This window comes from Eschscholzia californica, unplaced genomic scaffold (genome assembly GCF_041429995.1).
Source record: "Eschscholzia californica isolate CP2 unplaced genomic scaffold, dmEscCali1.0.p SCAF_4, whole genome shotgun sequence".
In the NCBI taxonomy this organism is placed as follows: domain Eukaryota; kingdom Viridiplantae; phylum Streptophyta; class Magnoliopsida; order Ranunculales; family Papaveraceae; genus Eschscholzia; species Eschscholzia californica.
In genome coordinates this window covers 9,630,111-9,649,017 of record NW_028238461.1, presented here as the reverse complement: position 1 = coordinate 9,649,017, position 18,907 = coordinate 9,630,111, and the positions used below count along the sequence as shown (strand labels likewise).

The 18,907-nt window shown below is 37.4% G+C and overlaps 4 protein-coding genes across 5 annotated transcripts; 3 read left to right on the top strand and 1 right to left on the bottom strand.

Annotated features, from left to right (window-relative positions):
* Positions 1-367: 367 nt before the first annotated feature.
* LOC147542436 (AP2/ERF and B3 domain-containing transcription factor At1g50680-like) lies at positions 368-3,371 on the top strand. Its single transcript, XM_086635046.1, has 2 exons — positions 368-798; positions 2,139-3,371. The coding sequence occupies exon 2, from the start codon at positions 2,140-2,142 to the stop codon at positions 3,235-3,237; it is 1,098 nt and encodes a 365-aa protein (XP_086491172.1). The 5' UTR covers positions 368-798; position 2,139; the 3' UTR covers positions 3,238-3,371.
* A 644-nt stretch (positions 3,372-4,015) lies between these two features.
* Positions 4,016-7,852, top strand: LOC147542435 (putative metal-nicotianamine transporter YSL6). Of its 2 annotated transcripts, none has more exons than XM_086635044.1 (7): positions 4,016-4,685; positions 5,146-5,318; positions 5,529-5,626; positions 5,862-5,999; positions 6,163-6,352; positions 6,523-6,652; positions 6,781-7,852. In XM_086635044.1, the coding sequence occupies exons 1-7, from the start codon at positions 4,322-4,324 to the stop codon at positions 7,713-7,715; spliced, it is 2,028 nt and encodes a 675-aa protein (XP_086491170.1). In that variant the 5' UTR covers positions 4,016-4,321; the 3' UTR covers positions 7,716-7,852. The 2 variants fall into 2 exon arrangements, with proteins under 2 accessions (XP_086491170.1, XP_086491169.1); XM_086635043.1 differs by having other exon boundaries at positions 4,022-4,685; positions 6,778-7,852.
* Positions 7,853-8,560: 708 nt separating this feature from the next.
* Positions 8,561-11,863, top strand: LOC147542434 (11-beta-hydroxysteroid dehydrogenase 1A-like). The gene is made up of 5 exons (XM_086635045.1): positions 8,561-9,468; positions 9,964-10,049; positions 10,397-10,528; positions 10,617-10,781; positions 11,424-11,863. The coding sequence occupies exons 1-5, from the start codon at positions 9,087-9,089 to the stop codon at positions 11,628-11,630; spliced, it is 972 nt and encodes a 323-aa protein (XP_086491171.1). The 5' UTR covers positions 8,561-9,086; the 3' UTR covers positions 11,631-11,863.
* Positions 11,864-13,809: 1,946 nt separating this feature from the next.
* Positions 13,810-16,748, bottom strand: LOC147542433 (11-beta-hydroxysteroid dehydrogenase 1A-like). The gene is made up of 5 exons (XM_086635280.1): positions 15,555-16,748; positions 15,176-15,261; positions 14,723-14,854; positions 14,466-14,630; positions 13,810-14,266 (listed from the first exon to the last, which is right to left on the bottom strand). Exons 1-5 carry the CDS (start codon positions 15,934-15,936, stop codon positions 14,030-14,032), a joined length of 1,002 nt encoding a protein of 333 aa, XP_086491406.1. The 5' UTR covers positions 15,937-16,748; the 3' UTR covers positions 13,810-14,029.
* Between the last annotated feature and the right edge of the window lie 2,159 nt (positions 16,749-18,907).

Here is an 18,907-nt window from a genome sequence, read left to right as displayed (position 1 = left end):
TTCATTGTCTAAATCTAATTCGTCTGACTCAACTGAACACATCATCAACCAAACCAATCATTCAAACGAGTCAGAGAAAAACAAATATTCTGGCAATCAAAGTCATGTCAATTTAGACTTCGAATCATATCTGACTTGAAAAACAGACACCACATTTAGTGGTGTTATTCTGGTTGGGTCAAGTTGACTCATTTAAATTCAGTTCGCGACGAGTCTCAAATCAGATCACTAGCGAGTCTCAAATCAGGTCAGTTCGACTTGGCTTAATATAGGCTGATCCTGCCCATAAACCATATATGGCAGCCTAGCCCAGACCCAGGCCTACATGTTTCGACCGGTTGAAAAGTCCCCGAGCCAGGTCCTGTCTGAGCCGCTGGCTATGCAGGTCCCCATCTAAACGATAGGGTGGGCTCGGGCGATCTGAGCCATATGACAACACCAACCACATCAACTGTAGTCTTGCTCCATCTGAGAATAGTTTGATTGCTTCCCGGCAAAATCAGATAGCTTCTTGCTAGAGACCGACAGACAGACTGGTAGAGAGAGAAAATAGGGTTTGAAAACTGTACAGTAGTTGAGAAATAGGAGCCTGGGTAGTACTTAAACTCGACAAGGAGGTAAAAGGGGAACTCAATTTGAGGCTAATCCCACTCCAATTTTAGGGTTTTCAGTGACTGCTGATTTGAGGTTTTACTTTTTTTTTTCTGTTGGAAATCATCCCTCATCTCAATGTCTTCACCAGACTGCCCAACCAGCTTCCTCTCAATATTAGGGTTTTGGGTACTACTCCATTTAATGGTAAACCCCCTTTTTTTTCCCAATTTCTTCAATCTTTTTGATTCCCCATTTAAAATTTGTATGTTGAAACTCATAACCCATCTCTCAATTACTGTTCTATATTAGAAATTTATAATCTTTCTTTGAAATATGTACCATAGAAAGTCCATAATTATCATAATTGAATCAGGGAAATATCAGTGATTTTGGGAATTTTCAATTATGGAATCAATCAGGAAAATCAGAGGGATGAAACCCTAAATAAGAATCAAATGAAATATCTGTATCTGGCCAAAATTTGAAATAGTTTTAGAAGTTAGGAAAGAAAAAGTGATTAAAATAGAAAAAATGAGAAACAGAAAATCTTTAGTAACTATTGCCTTAATTAAGGTAGTGCCACTTTGTTTCTATCTTAATGAGAGTTGTCAAAGTTTCTAAAAACTAATTAATAGTTTTCCCTTTTTATTCAATCACAAAATCTTTGATTGCCCTGATTCTTTCCTCATCAATTCTTCCTAGTTATTGTCTATATATCTGTCTTTGATATGTATATATTGAATAGATAGATAGAATCATAGAGATTGAGAGAAGAAAAGAGACACCCTTCTTTATATTCTTAATCATGTTTCTCCATTAGCCTCTAATCTTCTCTTTAGAACATAATTTTATCGATCGGCATTCAATGTAAGTTTTTAATCTCTTACTGTTTATTGCTTTTTGAATCTTAATCGAAATCTATCTCTTGTTTTCTTGTACTGAATGAAGATAGTTATTATCTATATCTCTTCTCTTGTTTTAATCATAGTTATTTCGTCTCTTGTTTCTCAGAGGATTTGGGTCGGATTATTCGTAATTATCTGTTTATTAATGTCTATAGACGATTAGATTATCGGGAAACATCCGATGATTTGCGTCGCATCGGTTGGCGATTGCTTGTTTGGAAGGGTTTTAACGAAACGATGGATATCAAGGGTTTGAGTTGTGAATCTTTCTTTTTCCCCTTTCTTTCCGTTTCCTGCAAACGAGTTAGATTATCGGTAAAAATCCAATGATTTGCATCGGTTGGCGAAAACTGGTCCGTCTGGTCTTAATAAACCAAGCTTATCAAAGGGTTTTAGTCATTAATCTTCCCTTCCTCGTTCACTTTCGTTTCTCGTAAACAAGTTAGATTCTCGTTAAAAATCCGATGATGTGATTTGGCTGACGATAGCTGATTCGATTGGTTCTAATAAACTGAGGATGTCTAGGGTTTGAGTCACGGATCCTCGTTTTGTCTCCCTAACCTTTCATTTGTTGGTTTTATCATCAATTTATTTTTCTGTATCTTAGTTCTCTGTGTTCCATCGCGAACTTTCCTTCAGGATGTCATTGGAGGAAGAAATGCAAAGTACAATTTCGACAGCACTGAATGTGGCGGGAGAAGGTTCTGATTCAAATAGCAGCAACAACCCATGTGCGTCCAACAAACGTCAAAGACAAGATAACACATCTTTTGCAAGATTCAAAGGTGTGGTGTTGCAGCAAAATGGACACTGGGGCGCACAAATTTATGCAAACCATCAGCGAATCTGGCTCGGAACATTCAAATCAGAGAAGGAAGCGGCTATGGCTTACGATAGTGCAGCTATCAAGGTTCGAAGTGGAGACTCCCACCGAAACTATCCATGGACTAACCTTACAGTTCAAGAACCCAATTTCCAAAATCTATACTCAACGGACGCAATATTGAATATGATCAAGGACGGATCTTACCAATCCAAGTTTTTGGATTTCGTGAAGGCTCGATCACTGCAGATGGATACAGAAGCTTGCCCAGGAGGCAACTTGTTGGGAGGAAATGTCAATGGTGGAGGATATTCATGCCAACAACTCTTCCAGAAGGAGTTGACACCAAGTGATGTGGGTAAGCTTAACAGGCTCGTCATCCCAAAGAAATATGCTGTCAAATACTTTCGCCAAGTTTCAGAGCTTGGGTCGGAAGAAGAAGAGGAAAGTAACGGGGTTGATGAAGTGCAACTAGAGTTTTACGACGATCAATGGAGGTTATGGAAATTTCGTTATTGCTATTGGAAAAGTAGCCAAAGTTTTGTGTTTACTAGAGGCTGGAATCGGTTTGTTAAAGAGAAAGGATTGAAGGCTAAGGATGTAATAACTTTTTTCAGGTGTGAATATCGAGGATGGTTGACAGGGAAGGAACCATTCGACACGATCAGGGTGGCATACAACGGAGATGAAAGTAACAGCGGTTTTATCGGCGCGACCAATGGGTATGTCGAGAGGAGGGCAGAGTTAAATTTAGCTTATGGTACAACTGCTACTGTTGAGTCGGAATCATCAATCAAAGATAGACAGGTTTTGGAAGAAGAAGAAGAAAAACAAGAGTTAGTTTTAGGACTAGTTGTACCACCACCAGTGGTGGTGGAGAAGGGTTTCAAACTTTTCGGGGTAATTATAAGTTAAGTAGAAGATTGGTGTTTTAGGGTTTTCTCTTTTCCTTGTTTGTTTCTCTAGGATTTCAATCTCAAGAGTGAGTGAATGTACTTGTTAAAGATAATTGTGTTGAATTAAATGGAGAAGAGACTAGTTGTGAGAAATGTTCTTTTTTCTCATCTTGGTTTCTTTTCTTTAGAGTGTTGTTTCTCTCAAATATTTTAATTTATGTAAGAATTGAATGCTAATTCTTACTTTTTAGGGAGATTTCTGATCATACGATTTTTGTTTTCGTCCAAAAAAAACTACTATCGGTGAGAGGCACGGCTAGATTGCTCAATATTAGACTATCATCTTAACCACTTTGAAGATTAAAAAACAGATAAAAAGATAAAACAAATTTATGGATGTCATCACAGTCTTGCAACATAAGACCGTTTTCTTGAATTTGTTCTACCATCACCTCATCAAAAACTATGACACAATCCGCCAGACAGAGACGGTTTTTTTTTTATCGTCGTCCGAATATGACTTGCACAATATCTGAACCGTCTGACTCAACAAGATCCAAATTCAACTTGAAAATTGGTCATTCATCTGTATCAAACATCTCGAATCAAATAAAAAAGGACAATATGAAATCTGACTTGAGTGAATATGAAAATTTACTCAAAGAAACAAACAAACATTATTTTGAAGTGTGATGCTTTCTCTAAGTCAGATCTAAAATCTGACTCGGAGTCTGAGTGGAGCAACCAACCACTTTGGACGTGCTACTGAATCTGGTCGTAAATGGTGGCCCTTTTTTTTTTTTTTGTATTGTGAGCGTTCCTCGAACCCATGACCTAGAAAATGGAAGATTAAACATCCTACCGCTCCCACCAAACTGGTGGCAAAATTCATCTCCAAAATCGGCCGAGTCATCTTTGAAAACCGGACCGATCTGAGTTAGATTCTAGCTGGTGAACTAACTTTCAACTTTATCCCAGATGGTGATGGTAGTGGTGGGGAGGAGCTAACTTGCTGATGGAAGTAACCTCCAAAACTCAAAAAGCTTAAATAACCCTTTTCTAGAGAGAGAGAGAGAGAGAGAGAGAGAGAGTAGAGAGAGAAAATGGGTAGTGAAAATCCAGAAGGAATTGAGATATCAGAGCCATTGTTACCTGAACCTGATAAGGAAGTAAAATGGGAAATTGAATTGAATGAAATTCCACCATGGAAGGATCAAATTACAGTCAGAGGGTTAGTTGTGAGTGCTTTATTAGGTACCCTTTTCTGTATAATTACACACAAACTCAATCTCACTGTTGGAATTATCCCTTCTCTTAATGTTGCTGCTGGATTACTTGGTTTCTTCTCTGTCAAGTCCTGGACTAGTTTTCTCTCAAAATTAGGGTTTACAGTTACCCCTTTTACTCGTCAGGAGAATACTGTGATTCAAACTTGTGTTGTTGCTTGCTATGGTCTTGCTTTTAGTGGTAATTTCTTGCCTTTTTCTGAGTTCATTCAATTTGTATCTTTTTAGCTGATCAACTTCATAAAAATCTGATCTTTTTTGTTAATAATATGTTTGATTTTAGGTTGAAAGGTCAATTTAGCTAATTAACTCCATAAAAATCTGATATTTCTTGTTAATAACAAGTTAAATTTTTAGGTTTAAATGTTAATTTAGCTAATTAACTCCATAAAAATCTGATCTTTATTGTTAATTAACAAGTTAAACTTTCAGTTGAAATGTTAAATTAGCTAATCAAATCCATGATTAGGCTTCTTCAATGACCTGTTGACTGTTAACATGTTACAATTCTCTGTTTTGAACCTCTATTAATTTTCACTCTTGTGGTTGTAAGTTGTAACAAGGAAAACTTTAGTATTTTACTTCCGAAGATTCGTTAGTCCTTACTGAATGATCTTGGTCGTCTGTGTGAATTATGATAGGTGGGTTTGGTTCGTATATGATTGCGATGGACGAAAAAACTTACAGACTCATCGGTGCTGATTACCCGGGTAATAGGGCAGAAGATGTTAAGAACCCAGCTTTGGGGTGGATGATTGGTTTCATGTTTGTTGTCAGTTTCCTTGGTTTGTTTAGTTTAGTTCCTCTTCGTAAGGTATTTGTCCTTTAAGTTGTAGGCTTCTTTACTTTCAGTTTACGGCAAATTCTTTCATGCGCTTCCAATGTACATCTAGATAAGACGATTAATCTTCCAATGTTCTTCCTGTGTTTAGTTATCATATTCTATCTTTTCTTTTGTGTAGGACTCGTTTAATCTTATCAATTTACAAGTCCAATTGACTGTTTTGTTCTGTGATTTATTCAGGTAATGGTCATGGATTATAAGCTCACATACCCAAGTGGAACAGCCACAGCTATGTTGATAAATAGTTTCCATACAAATTCAGGGGCTGAACTTGCTGGGTACGATTTAGAGTGATACTTTCTTTTCGATTAGCTTAAACCGAGTCTTTTTTTTCTTGAAGTTTAGTTCTCTAACTTGGTCTAAGTTACCATTCCTGCTAGATTTCATCTGAAAGCTCTCTAGTAGAAAATTTTCATCTCTTAGGTTAAGTGTGTAAGAGTTATTTGAATAGAAGTTTTCTGAAGTTGTTATGCGACATTTCTCATATCTTGGTACTTTGAACATTTATTGCAGGAAACAAGTACATTGCCTTGGAAAATATCTAAGTATAAGCTTCATTTGGAGCTGCTTTAAGTGGTTTTTCAGTGGGGTTGGTGATTCTTGTGGTTTCGATAATTTCCCCACCCTTGGCCTGTTGGCGTTCAAGAACACGTATTATTCCAGGGCCTCTATTTACTTGTTTTAATTAGCATGCTTCGATTTCCATGTCATGAGAATGATGCTTGTTTTGTCAAAATCATACTATTCAACGGGTTACAATTCCTTCGTCGATACAGACCACTAATTTGTTTACGTATTTTCTTATGTTCGGCAGGTTTTATTTTGACTTTAGTCCAACCTATGTTGGATGTGGCCTTATCTGCCCCCATATAGTCAACTGCTCAGTTCTCCTTGGGGCGATAATATCATGGGGATTTCTTTGGCCATTCATTTCTCAACATGCTGGCGATTGGTACCCTGCTGATCTTGGAAGCAACGACTTTAAAGGTCTTTATGGGTATAAGGTACAGAGAACTCATATTCCTCTATGAATAGGCATTTTAAGCGCTTTATCGTGGCAGTAATTATGTCTTGAGATTAATTGTTTGTCTAGAATTAGTTAGAAACAGAATCAGGGCAAATATCCATAGCTCCATTATGCACTTCTATCTTAATCTAAGTTGATTCCGTGCAGGTTTTCATAGCCATATCTCTCATTCTTGGGGATGGGCTGTATAATTTGGTCAAGATAATATCAGTAACTATAAAAGAGATTTGCAACAAGAGCAAAAAACACAACCTTCCTGTTGTCAACGAGCTTCAAGGTACGACGCATTTGTCACAGATGTGAAAAATATTCTGTCCCGATCGAATTTTAGTAGATACTTTTATTTAGCTCATCTCAGTTTTGACATATGGTGGATTGAGTGGTTTCCTGTTATTTCTGCAGCAGATAGTGAGAGCTCGAAGATACTGACTGAACAAAGAATAAAGGACGAAACGTTCCTCAAAGACAGAATACCCTCCTGGTTGGCAGGTTCAGGATATGTTGGTCTAGCTGCCATTTCCACGGCAACAATACCGATGATCTTCCCTCCTCTTAAATGGTATCTGGTTCTCACCTCATACATCATTGCCCCGGCTCTGGCTTTCTGCAACTCATACGGAACAGGTCTCACTGACTGGAGTTTAGCTTCAACTTATGGGAAAATCGGACTTTTCTTCTTTGCTTCAATTATAGGAACCAACGGCGGCGTCATAGCTGGATTAGCAGCTTGTGGGGTTATGATGTCGATCGTCTCAACTGCTGCAGACCTCATGCAAGATTTCAAAACAGGTTACCTAACTTTCTCATCGGCAAAGTCCATGTTCGTGAGTCAGATAGTTGGGACAGCTATGGGTTGTGTGATAGCTCCATTAACCTTCTGGTTATTTTGGACTGCTTTCGACATCGGCGATCCGGATGGTCCTTATAAAGCACCATATGCTGTTATTTTCAGAGAAATGGCTATTCTTGGAGTTGAAGGCTTCTCTGAGCTACCCAAGCACTGTCTGGCAATTTGTTGTGGTTTTTTTGTAGCAGCTCTAGTTATAAATTTGTTTAGAGACATAACTCCAGCAAAGATCTCACAGTTCATCCCAATACCAATGGCCATGGCAGTACCATTCTATATTGGAGCGTATTTTGCTATCGACATGTTTGTTGGAACTGTGATATTGTTTGTGTGGGAACAGGTGAATCGGAAAGAGTCAGAGGATTATGCAGGCGCGGTAGCCTCAGGTCTTATATGCGGCGATGGTATTTGGACAATTCCATCAGCTGTTCTCTCGATTCTAAGGGTTAATCCTCCTATTTGTATGTACTTTGGGCCTTCACTTGGTAGCTGAAAACAGAAATGGTGACGGTAATGTGAAAATCTGCGGTTTCTTGTCTTGTGAACTAAAATTGCATCAAGAACTTGTATATAATGTGTATTTGGTGCTATGTGTATCACCTTTCCTCTATTATACGCACTTTGTTCTTACACTTGGCTTACATATATCCGTATGATTCACGTCGAGATGATAGAAAGACATTTTCACAAGGATAGTACTCACCGAATAACTGAAAAGCGATAACTCCGCCAATCTATAATCTATAAATTTTGCCAGACAGTGAAATGTCACCCACCTTACTTGGGTACCCCCGTGGGTCCAAGACGAAGATTTTGGGTATCAAGTACTTGGATTTGGCTTTTTTCCTTCCTTCTGACCATCGGCTATGGTTGTGCCAATGCCACTGGGCAGCCACATGGTTAACTCTAAGTTGAAGGCGGAAAAATGCCAGGGAATAAGAAAAGCTAGGCAGGCTCTAAACATAAGTCTTATGTGGCTTGTTCTGATTTGCGCTTCTGATGATCCTGATTTATTGAACCACAAATCATGGCCAAGACACCTACAATTTCTGCCGGGAGTCTGCCTAGTATTCTAGTTCTCTATCATTACTCTAATCTAAGCTTTACTTAGTGGTTTGGTAGCTAAGAGATGGGAAATTCTGTGAGTAATTAGATTTGCTTGGACCTCCCAACTACCACTCTGTCACTAGACTGAGAATCTGAGTTTCATAAATCTAATGGCAGTACAAGTAGTTGGCTCACACTTTCAATAGAAAAGAAAGTAGTTGGCTCATCACTTCTCTCATAAAATTTTTACCACTTTTGTTTTTATTGATGTACTTTCTGATTTTTTTTCTTGAAATAATTCTATGATGGCAAGATATGTAAATATAAGATGGTTGCCTTCTTGTTCATTTGGCATTAGGTATTTGTTTTCCAACCATTTTCTCTCCCTTCCATTATGGAAACAACAACCCTATTTGTTTCGAAAAAAAAGTGCCCCCAAATGACCCGACAAGGCTAAAGTTGTGCATGAGGTCATCATCCTGGCCTTTTAGAGCTATTCAGAGTCATTTTTGTCGAGCCAAATAGCATTTTCAATATGCAAATCATGGAATTTTAGTGGCCCATCCACATGTAACTATGTAAGGGTAAAACACCTAGTGAACCTACCATTGAGAGTTGTCTATTTCTTATATGATAAAAAAAATTCTCTTTGATTTAAGTTGGAGATGGTGACATGGTGGCAAAATTGGAAAACCTCTTAGTTAGAGAGTAGTTTCTTGAATTTCTTGATAACCATTAAACTCTCTAATCATAAATTACATATAAAGGTCTCTACCTTGCTTAATTAGTTTGGTGAACCATCTCCATTGAAGTCATCATGTTGATTGACAAGCTCATGGACTTGATTTATTCTTCTATTATTCTCACCATTCTTTGTGTCACCATACCTCTCTATCTCCCCTTCCAGTTCTTATACTCAATCCTACTTAAAACACCATTCTTCCCCATGGAAGATATGGCCGGAAAGGTCGTTGTCGTTACGGGTGCCTCATCCGGTATAGGCGAGGAACTTGTATATGAGTATGCAAGAAGAGGAGCTCTTTTAGTTTTGGTAGCAAGAAGAAAGAATTTACTAGAAGAAGTAGCAGAGAGGGCTCGTGAGTTTGGATCAAAAGATGTTTTAGTTGTTTGTGGAGATGTTTCTAAAGTCGAAGACTGTCAAAGATTCATCGACGAAGCCGTCAATCATTTCGGTCGTTGTAAGTTGTTGTAGTAGTAGTACTAGCTAGCCTTTTGAAACTAATGGTATATGACAAACTTCTGTGTCGGAAATGCGACGTTGGGTGTCATCATTATACCAATCTAGGCCATATAGAAACTAAACCCTAAATCATCCCACAAACCCATGTTGGGACGGTCCTCAACGTGCCACGTCTAAGGCTGTAGAGACTAGAAAATTTGCCCGAATGGCCCGTACCCGATTTACCCGAGTCTAATGTCGGGCATGGGCGGGCTTTGATCGGTCGAAATTTCAAAAATACCCGCCCGACTTACCCGACTACCCTAATAGTCAGAACCTCAATCTGCCCGACCAGCCGAAGCCTGACTACCCGTGGGCAGCCATACCCGCCCGCTTCCCACCCCTAGCGTCGTGAAAGGATGTAGAGACTAGAAAATTTGTACATCTATAATTTTTTTTTGACACTAGTATGTAATACGTTTTACATATTTGATGGTTCCTTGGTTTATTACAGTGGATCATCTTGTTAATAATGCCGGGATCACTAGTTTATGCCCATTTGAGGAGGTCTCCAACATCCTCAATTTTGCATCCATGATGGTCTCTCACTCTCTCATATAGATGTAACATGAATCTTGGCTCGAATATTTAGTTAAAAAGACATCTCGTTATATTTTTTAGGTTTGGGCTCTCTGTGTAAACATATGTAAACCGAACCAACTTATGTGCAAATCTTGCATAATAGACACAAACTTGTACTATCTTACTTTGTGCAAACCTGCACAGACTTGTACTATCAACAATTGTCTTCTATCCGAATCCAACCCCGAAAACTATGTCTCTAATAACCAAACAATTTTCTTTCTATGTATTGCAAGAGTACCCCATTATTAGGATTGTTAGGTAAATATGAGTTTGGTTTCACTATTTACAGTTTTTTTTGATAGGATGTTAACTTTTGGGGATCAGTTTATGCCACTCATTTTGCAATACCTCATTTAAAGAAAACCAAAGGCAAGATAGTTGTGATATCCTCAGTCTTGGGATGGATGCTTGCCCCAAGACATACATTCTATGGGGTAATATTTATCTTTCACATTTTAAAATTTAACAAAAGTGTTTGCCAAAAGCTAATTATTAAAATTGTTTTTGATTTATTTTCTGCAGGCTAGTAAAGCTGCATTAATAAACTTCTACGACTCGCTTAGGGTGGAATTGGGCCACGAAATCGCAATAACCATAGTGAGTCCTGGCGTGACAGACTCAGAGATGTCACGAGGCAAACACCTCGGAAAACAAGGTCATGTGCAAGTTGATGAACAACTCTCAAACGTAAGTCAAGCTTATACATGCATTTACATTTTTATGCAAGAAAAGTTTCACACCTACAATCAGAAGACTTGTTACTAGTTAAATAATACGAGGTAGACCTAATGGTCACATGATCTTATTGCGATAATCCCACATTGGTTGTGGAAAGGGCAGAGGGTGAGTTTATATGTGTGGGGAAAATCTTACCTCTTGAGTTAGCTTTTGGAGTAAGAGAAATTCAAGACCACCCAACATTGGTATCAGAGTCCACATATAACAAGTTTTGGCTTAAATACTGTTGAATTTAAGAGCCTACGTGTGAGTGAGCGGGAGATTGTTCGGATAACCTCACATCGATTATGGAAGGGGTAGAGGGTGAGTTTATAAGTGTGAGAAAAACTTTTTTTCTTGAGCTAGCTTTTGGTGCGAGAGAGGCCCAAAACCACCCAACAGATCTATGTCACGGAATGCAAGCAAGAAACAAACATTTGTTAGACTCAATCCTGCGTGCAGTGAGTGACAAAACAAAGTCTCATGACGGAATTAATATATAATATTTAGGTTTTGTATGTCGTCTGCTCATTGCCAATTAATTTTGAATTGGATGTAACGATTGTAAATCTAGCATTCACTGATTTTTTTTATTTGGTTGGGATGGGGCAGCAAATGAAGAAGAAATTCTTGATAGGAACACTCCCAATAATAAGTGCTCAAGTATGTGCAAAGAGGATAGTTGATGGAGCTTGCAAAGGAGAGAGATCCATAACAGAGCCATCATACTATGGACTACTTTATCTTCTCAAGGTCATCCTTCCTGACTTTACCCATTGGTTCTTCCAATGGAGAAATGCTGACATACATTCCGACTAGTACAATGCCTACTCCACTTAACCGTCTGGATAATAAAACAGAAGAGAAAAGATTGCTTTTAGCATATTATGTTTAATTAGTCTGAATTACTTTGTTGCAAGTTTTTGTTTGGCACTTATCGTTGTGTTCATACCGAAGTCAGGTAATATTTGTAAGCTCAATGAGTCAAGCAGGCAAATTAAGTGAATAATATCCTTTCGGAGATTCAGAATTGAAACCTCAAAGTTTCTACATCTGTCCTATTGATTTTCCTCGTAATAGATCGATGTAGCATTAATCATCATATGTGGTTCTTAGTACATTTTTGTGGAGCTTAAACGATGGCTAGTGCTTGTTTTTTTATACAGTTTACTTTCACCAGTCGCAATGAATTGTTAAAAAGTTAAATGAATGATTGAAACAGAAGATGAAAAAAGACATTTCGCTGTTGAACACCGTCGCCATGGATAAAATGTAAGTATTGAATACCAAGCTAAAGCGTCAGTAATATTCAGCTCTAATTTTGACGAGATTATTAGTGACGGGTTCTGAAACTGTAAGTAATAAACAACAACCACCTCTTAATTAATATTACTATTGCTGATTTTGCAGAACCAACATCAACCCCATCTTCTCTACCACCGTCCACCAGTACCACAACTAATTCGAGGATAGAAAACCTAACCGGTCCACCATTAACACAAATAAATTCTAGGCTAGCTCAAAGTGTTTTTAACCTAGACAATTTTCAAAGCTACCTACCAATCTCACCATTAACCCAACACCTTTTAAGTCACTACCCACCTTCCATTGGCTGCTCCCACCCACCAAACCCTAGAGCTCATTCGACATTTCGACCCACATACCATCTTCACCCAAACCCTAAACCCATCTACCACCACCGCCCAGCCCATTGCCTACACGTTAAAACACTAGCCTGCTCACAGAGCCGCGATCTCCAACTCCTTAGCCCAGCTCACTGGACTGCACAATCGACTATACCCTGGATCCAACCCTTTACCAAGACCTGCACTACAACCGCCGCCCAAACTCGACCCATTTGTTACCCCATCGGAACCCTGGACCCACTACCTGTTTCCGTCACATAAACCGACTCTTCTTCTGCTTCCTCCTCCCCATATAGAATCCGTATGGAGGTGCCTACTTATGATGGTTCGATAATTAAGGAGTCCTTATGTTATGTTTCTCGGCTTGAGGTTTTCTTTGAAGTTATGCAAGTATATGGACCAGAACAGGTACGGCGTGTTACTAGTTATTTGACTAAAATCGCTCTTACTTGGTAGAAACAGGAGTCTGAAAGTAGACGAATTAATGGGTTCCCTTCTATTACTTTTGGGTCTGAACTCAAGCTTTTAATGATGACTCGTTTCTTAACCTCCTGATTATGAGAATCAATTATGTGCAGAATATCTTAAGTGTTAACGAGGTAGACGTTCCGTAGAAGAATATGCTTTTGAATTTCACGAACTTAGTACACGTCTTAACTTGCCCTACACAGATTCAATGAAAGTTGAAAAATTCAAAGAAGGTCCCAATGATATTAAAGACCTAGTCAATCTCTGGTGCGAATACATCACAATTGGTACACAAGAACAAACATTTATTTCTACAAAAAAAACATTCTTTTGTGATAATTTTATTTACTATTCTGCTAAGCTTGGTAATATTCAGACATTTTGACAAAATACTCTCATTAATATTAAAGGCAGATATCTCCGACGGTTTTGGCCAGGTACGTACAAAAAAATTATTTCTACAAAATGGTACATAAAGAACAATTATTTTCTACAAAATGGTACATAAAAAACAATTTATTTCTACAAAAAACATTCGTTTATGATTATTTTATTCCCTATTCTTGTAAGTTTGGTAATATTCCGACATTTTGACAATAAGTACTCTCATTAATATTAAAGACAGATATCAGCGACGGTTTTGGTTAGGTAACACCTTACCTAAGTTTTATCTATGGCGTAGAGTTGAACTGTCTGAAAAGTTTTCTATCTCCTCTGTTTCAATCATTCATTTTTTTGAACATTTCATTGTGATTGGTGAAGTCAAATTGTATAAAACAAGAAGAACTTGACATAGCTTAAGCTCCATAAAAATGTACTGAGAATCACATATTATGAGCAATGCTACATCCATCTACTTGGAGGAAAATCAATAGGATATCATAGAGGTTCTAAATCTCCCGAAAGGATATTATTAACTTAATTTTGTTGCCCGACTCTTGGCCTTACAGGTTCTACCAAACTCGGTACAAACACTACGACAAGTACGAAAAAAACTTACAACAAAATAATTAGGACTTATTAAACATAATATGTTAAAAAGCAAATAGAAATGGTTTGGTAATAAGAAAAGGGGTAAAGAGATAGCAAGTAACTAAATTGCCTTCAAATCAATCTTTTCTCTATTGTCCTATTATCCAGACGTTTCATTTCATCATTTCTCCATTGGACGAACCAATGGGTGAAGTCAGGAAGGATGGCCTTGAGAAGATAAAGTAGTCCATAGTAAGATGGCTCTGTTATGGATCTCTCTCCTTTGCAAGCTCCATCAACTATCCTCTTTGCACATACTTGAGCACTTATCATTGGGAACATTCCCATCAAGAATGTCTTCATCATTTGCTGCCCCACCCCAACCAAATAAAATATCAGTAAATGCACTAACAAGTGAGGCAGTGAGCAGACAGACTAAGCCTAAACATTATATCCTGTCAAGACTCACGAGACTTTGTTTGTCATTCTCTGCACTAACAAGTCTATATATAGTCGTGTGAAACTATTCTTGCATAAAAAATGTAAATACATGTATAAACTTGCTTACATTTGTGAGTTGTTCATCAACTTGGACATGACCTTGTTCTCCGAGGTGTTTGCCTCGTGTCATCTCTGAGTCTGTCATGCCAGGACTCACTATGGTTATTGTGATTTCGTGGCCCAATTCCACCCTAAGCGAGTCATAGAAGTTTATTAATGCAGCTTTACTAGCCTGCAGAAAATAAATCAAAACAATTTCAATAATTAGCTTCTCACACACATTTTTGTATTAGGAAACTTCAAAATGTGAAAGATAAATATTACCCCATAGAATGTATGTCTTGGGGCAAGCATCCATCCCAATACTGAGGATATCACAACTATCTTGCCTTTGGTTTTCTTTAAATGAGGTATTGCAAAATGAGTGGCATAAACTGATCCCCAAAAGTTAACATCCTATCAAAAAATTATAAATAATGAAACCAAACTCATATTTACCTAATAATGTATGAATGGGGGTACTCTTACAATACATACAAAGAAAATTGTTTGGTTATTCGTGACATAGTTTTTCGGGGTTGGATCCGGACTGGATAGAAGACAATTGTTGATAGTACAAGTTGGTGTGTGTTATGCAAGATTTGCACATAAGTTGGTTTGGTTTACATATGCTTACACAGAGAGCCCAAACCTAAAAAAGATAATGAAATATCTTTTTTAACCAAATATTCAAGCCGAGATTCATGTTACATCTATATGAGAGAGCTAGAGAGAGACCATCATGGGTGCAAAGTTGAGGATGTCGGAGGCCTCCTCAAATGAGCATATACTAGTGATTCCAGCATTGTTAACCAGATGATCCACTGTAATAAACCAAGGAACCATCAAATATGTAAAACTTATTACATTTTAGGGTCAAAAAAAATTATAGATGTACAAATTTTTAAGTCTCTACATCCTTTCACGACCGTACGTGGCACGTTGTGGACCGCCCCGACATGGGTTTGTGGGATGATTTTAGGGTTAATTTTATATGGCCTAGATTCGAGTAAAACGGTGACATCCAACGTGGCTTTTTCGACATGTAAGTGTGTCATATAGCATTAGTTTCAAAAGGCTAGCTAGTACTACTACTACTACTACAACACCAACTTACAACGACCAAAATGGTTGATAGCTTCATCAATGAATCTTTGGCAGTCTTCGACTTTAGAAACATCTGCACAAATAACTAAAACATCTTTCGATCCAAAGTCACGAGCCTTCTCTGCCACTTCTTCTAGTAAATTCTTTCTTCTTGCTACCAAAACTAAAAGAGCTCCTCTTCTTGCATACTCATATACAAGTTCCTCGCCTATACCGGATGAGGCACCCGTAACTACAACGACCTTTCCAGCCATATCTTCCATGGGGAAGAATGGTGTTCTAAGTAGAATTGAGTATAAGAACTGGAAGGGAAGATAGATAGGTATGGTGACACAAAGAATAATGAGAATAACAGAAGAAGACACCAAGTCCATGAGCTTGTCAATCAACATGATGGCTTCAATGGAGAGATGTTCACCAAACTAATTAAGCAAGGAAGAGATAGCTAGAGACCTTTATATGTAATTTATGATTAGAGAATTTAAAGGTTATCAAGAAGTTGAAGAAACTACTCTCTAGCTAAGAGGGTTTCCAATTTTGCCACCATGTCACCATCTCCTATTTGTATGGACATATTCAAACCTTCATAAAAGTTAAATTAAGATTTCCCATGCTAATGTAATGAAGATGATGATGGCATTAAATGGGCAAGGAGAGAGAGAGAGTGACCTAATGCCAAATGAACAAGTAGACAACTATCTTATATTTACATACTTTGCCATTATAAAGTTATTTCAAGAAATAAAGATTAAAATTTCAACAATAAAATCAGAAGTGGTTTAACATTTATGAGAGAAGTGATGAGCCAACTAATTTTTTGTTCTTCTATTCAAAGCATGAGCCAACCATATGTTCTCTTCCAACTGCAAGTTCCATTAGAGTTATGAATCTCATCAGTCTAGTGGCAGAGTGGTACGTAGTACGGTGGAAGTAATTTTTCAACCCGATATTTTTCTAAATATTACTCAAATTTGTAGAGTCAAAATACCGAGTAACTCGGCACAATTCTTTTCTGACATTGATATATCTTACCAGGTCCAGCCAAAACTAAAAACAAAGGATGTGGTGAAAATAAGATGGACTTTGTTTCACTACAAAAAAGAACTTTCCAACTTCCAAGAGCTCAATTGATTAGAGAGTGGTACTAAATCACTAGTTTTTCTGTACTTGCATTTTTTCTTACGAAAGACATATGTATATATATGCTGATAATAGGAAGTTACAAAAAGTTATCATATAGGTAGTTTTTTTTTTTGTTGAAAGGTATCATATAGGTCGTTGGTATAGGAAAAACAATGTTTAGTAAAGACAGTGTATTAGATAGGAGACCATTCCTTTTAGAATAGGGAGAAATAAACAATATTTTCCAAAATATCCCAAAATTAAACGTTGGTCCCTCTCCTAAAACTCTGTTCGATCAAAGAGAGAGAAACCCCTAAAATTTTGTTCGATCAAAGAAAGTGATAGAGACGTTGTTCAATCAAAGAGAGAGATAGAGAGGTTGTTCAATCAAAGAGAGAGAGAGTTGTTGTTCGATCAAAGAGAGAGATAGAGATGGGAACCCTAAACCCTAGATGACTAACACAACAGTCATCTCCATAAAAGGGTTCATAGCTCTTGTTATTACTTGATTTCTCCATAGATTTTAGGTTGTAACAGTGATTACAATAATTTTTGAAGATTTCAAGTATCAATATTGCAATGAAGAATACAAACAAGGAGAGGTAAGAGATTTTTCTCATCTTCTGAAGTTTTTCTTAGCATAAATAAAAATTCATGAATGAAAATAGTAAAAATTTTCATCCAAAACCACCAAAAGTTAAACAAATTTCTTTCAGAGCGGATGAAAAAATAGACCAATTTCAGCCCAGCCGACTGAAATTGGTTGGCTTTTTCACTCAACCCAATCGAAAATCCTTTACTAGAACAAAAACGACCTAAACCCCAAAAAATATTTGTTCTATCAGAGGAAGCCAAAAATATGATTTTCTTTACCTGAGACATATTATCTTCATTATATGTCTTTATTAAAGTCGATATCTTCATTTAAGTCGATGTCATCGTTTAAGTCGAGGTCATCATTTAAGTCGAGGTCATCGTTTAAGTCGAGGTCATCATTTAAGTCGAGGTCATCGTTTAAGTCGATGTTTTCGTTTAAGTCAATGTCTTCGTTTAAGTCAAAGGACTCTTCTTTCTTGATGTAGGTTGCCTCCTTCATTAATGGTGGTTCCTCATCCATGATATCTTGAGGAATCATTCAAAGATTGTAACTAAGACAATATTGATAGTAAACTTGTGTATTTTGCAAGTTTTTTAATATTAATGGTGATGTTGATAGTGTTGACCATTATTAGGGTTGGGTTGTTTATGGGAGACAAAACTACAAGTGAATAAAATATTAGATTTGTTGTTAATTTTTATTTAAGTCCTTATAGTTTAGCATTATTAACTAAATGATCCTTAGAACGATCTCCTTAAACTAATTTGGTAAAGGAAGGGCAAATACATAAATTGACCTTTCTAACGCACTACTTATACCAGATATCTTCCTATACCAAAAACCAAATTATAGGAACCTACACCATGGTAAAAATAACTTTCCAATTGTCCACCGCCCTTTGGTGCAGTGGTTGGACACCCCCTCTAAAGTTCATGAGGTCGTGGCATCGAGTCTTGGTGGAAGCAGTTTGCCATCAAGATTTACCCCGTTAATTTAAGCAATAAGTAAATTAAATAATGTAATAATTTGTCAGTTTCAGGTCTCTTTCATGTTGTTGGGTTTTAGGCCTCTTTCATTCATGGTTTAAATTAGGCGGTTATCGTGCTTATCACATCTTCATGGTGTATCAATGCCTTGTAACGACTAATGTAGATCGTAGTCGATTTCTCAACAAAAAAATAATAATAACTTTCCAATCACGAGTGAAATCTCTAAACGGAAGGGAAAGATTCCAATTTCTGCTTTATACAGACAAAATAACAGAGGCTATAACATTATCAATTTAATAAGAAGGAAAACGAATTTAAGTACTTCTTTTGTTCATCTAGTTCATTATTAGTTTAAGGAGATCGTTATAAGGATCATTTAGTTAACAAGTTAGTTTCTGAACTCAAAATAAGGTTTTCTCCTGCATCAAGTTTAACATACCAAAGTTTTTATTCTCCGATTGAATATTTTGGATTCCGCAAGACCACATACTTTTTTTCTGTTTCAAGGAGGGATCCGAGTTGGGTGTTAATGGGTACCTAAGCTTCCGCCTCGACCCATGGTGCCCATGAGCACTGAAGCCTCAGGTTAAGCCTCGGGTTGGGTCTAGTAAAATATATCAATGTCCAACCAAATTGCCTGAGTTGCTCGGTATT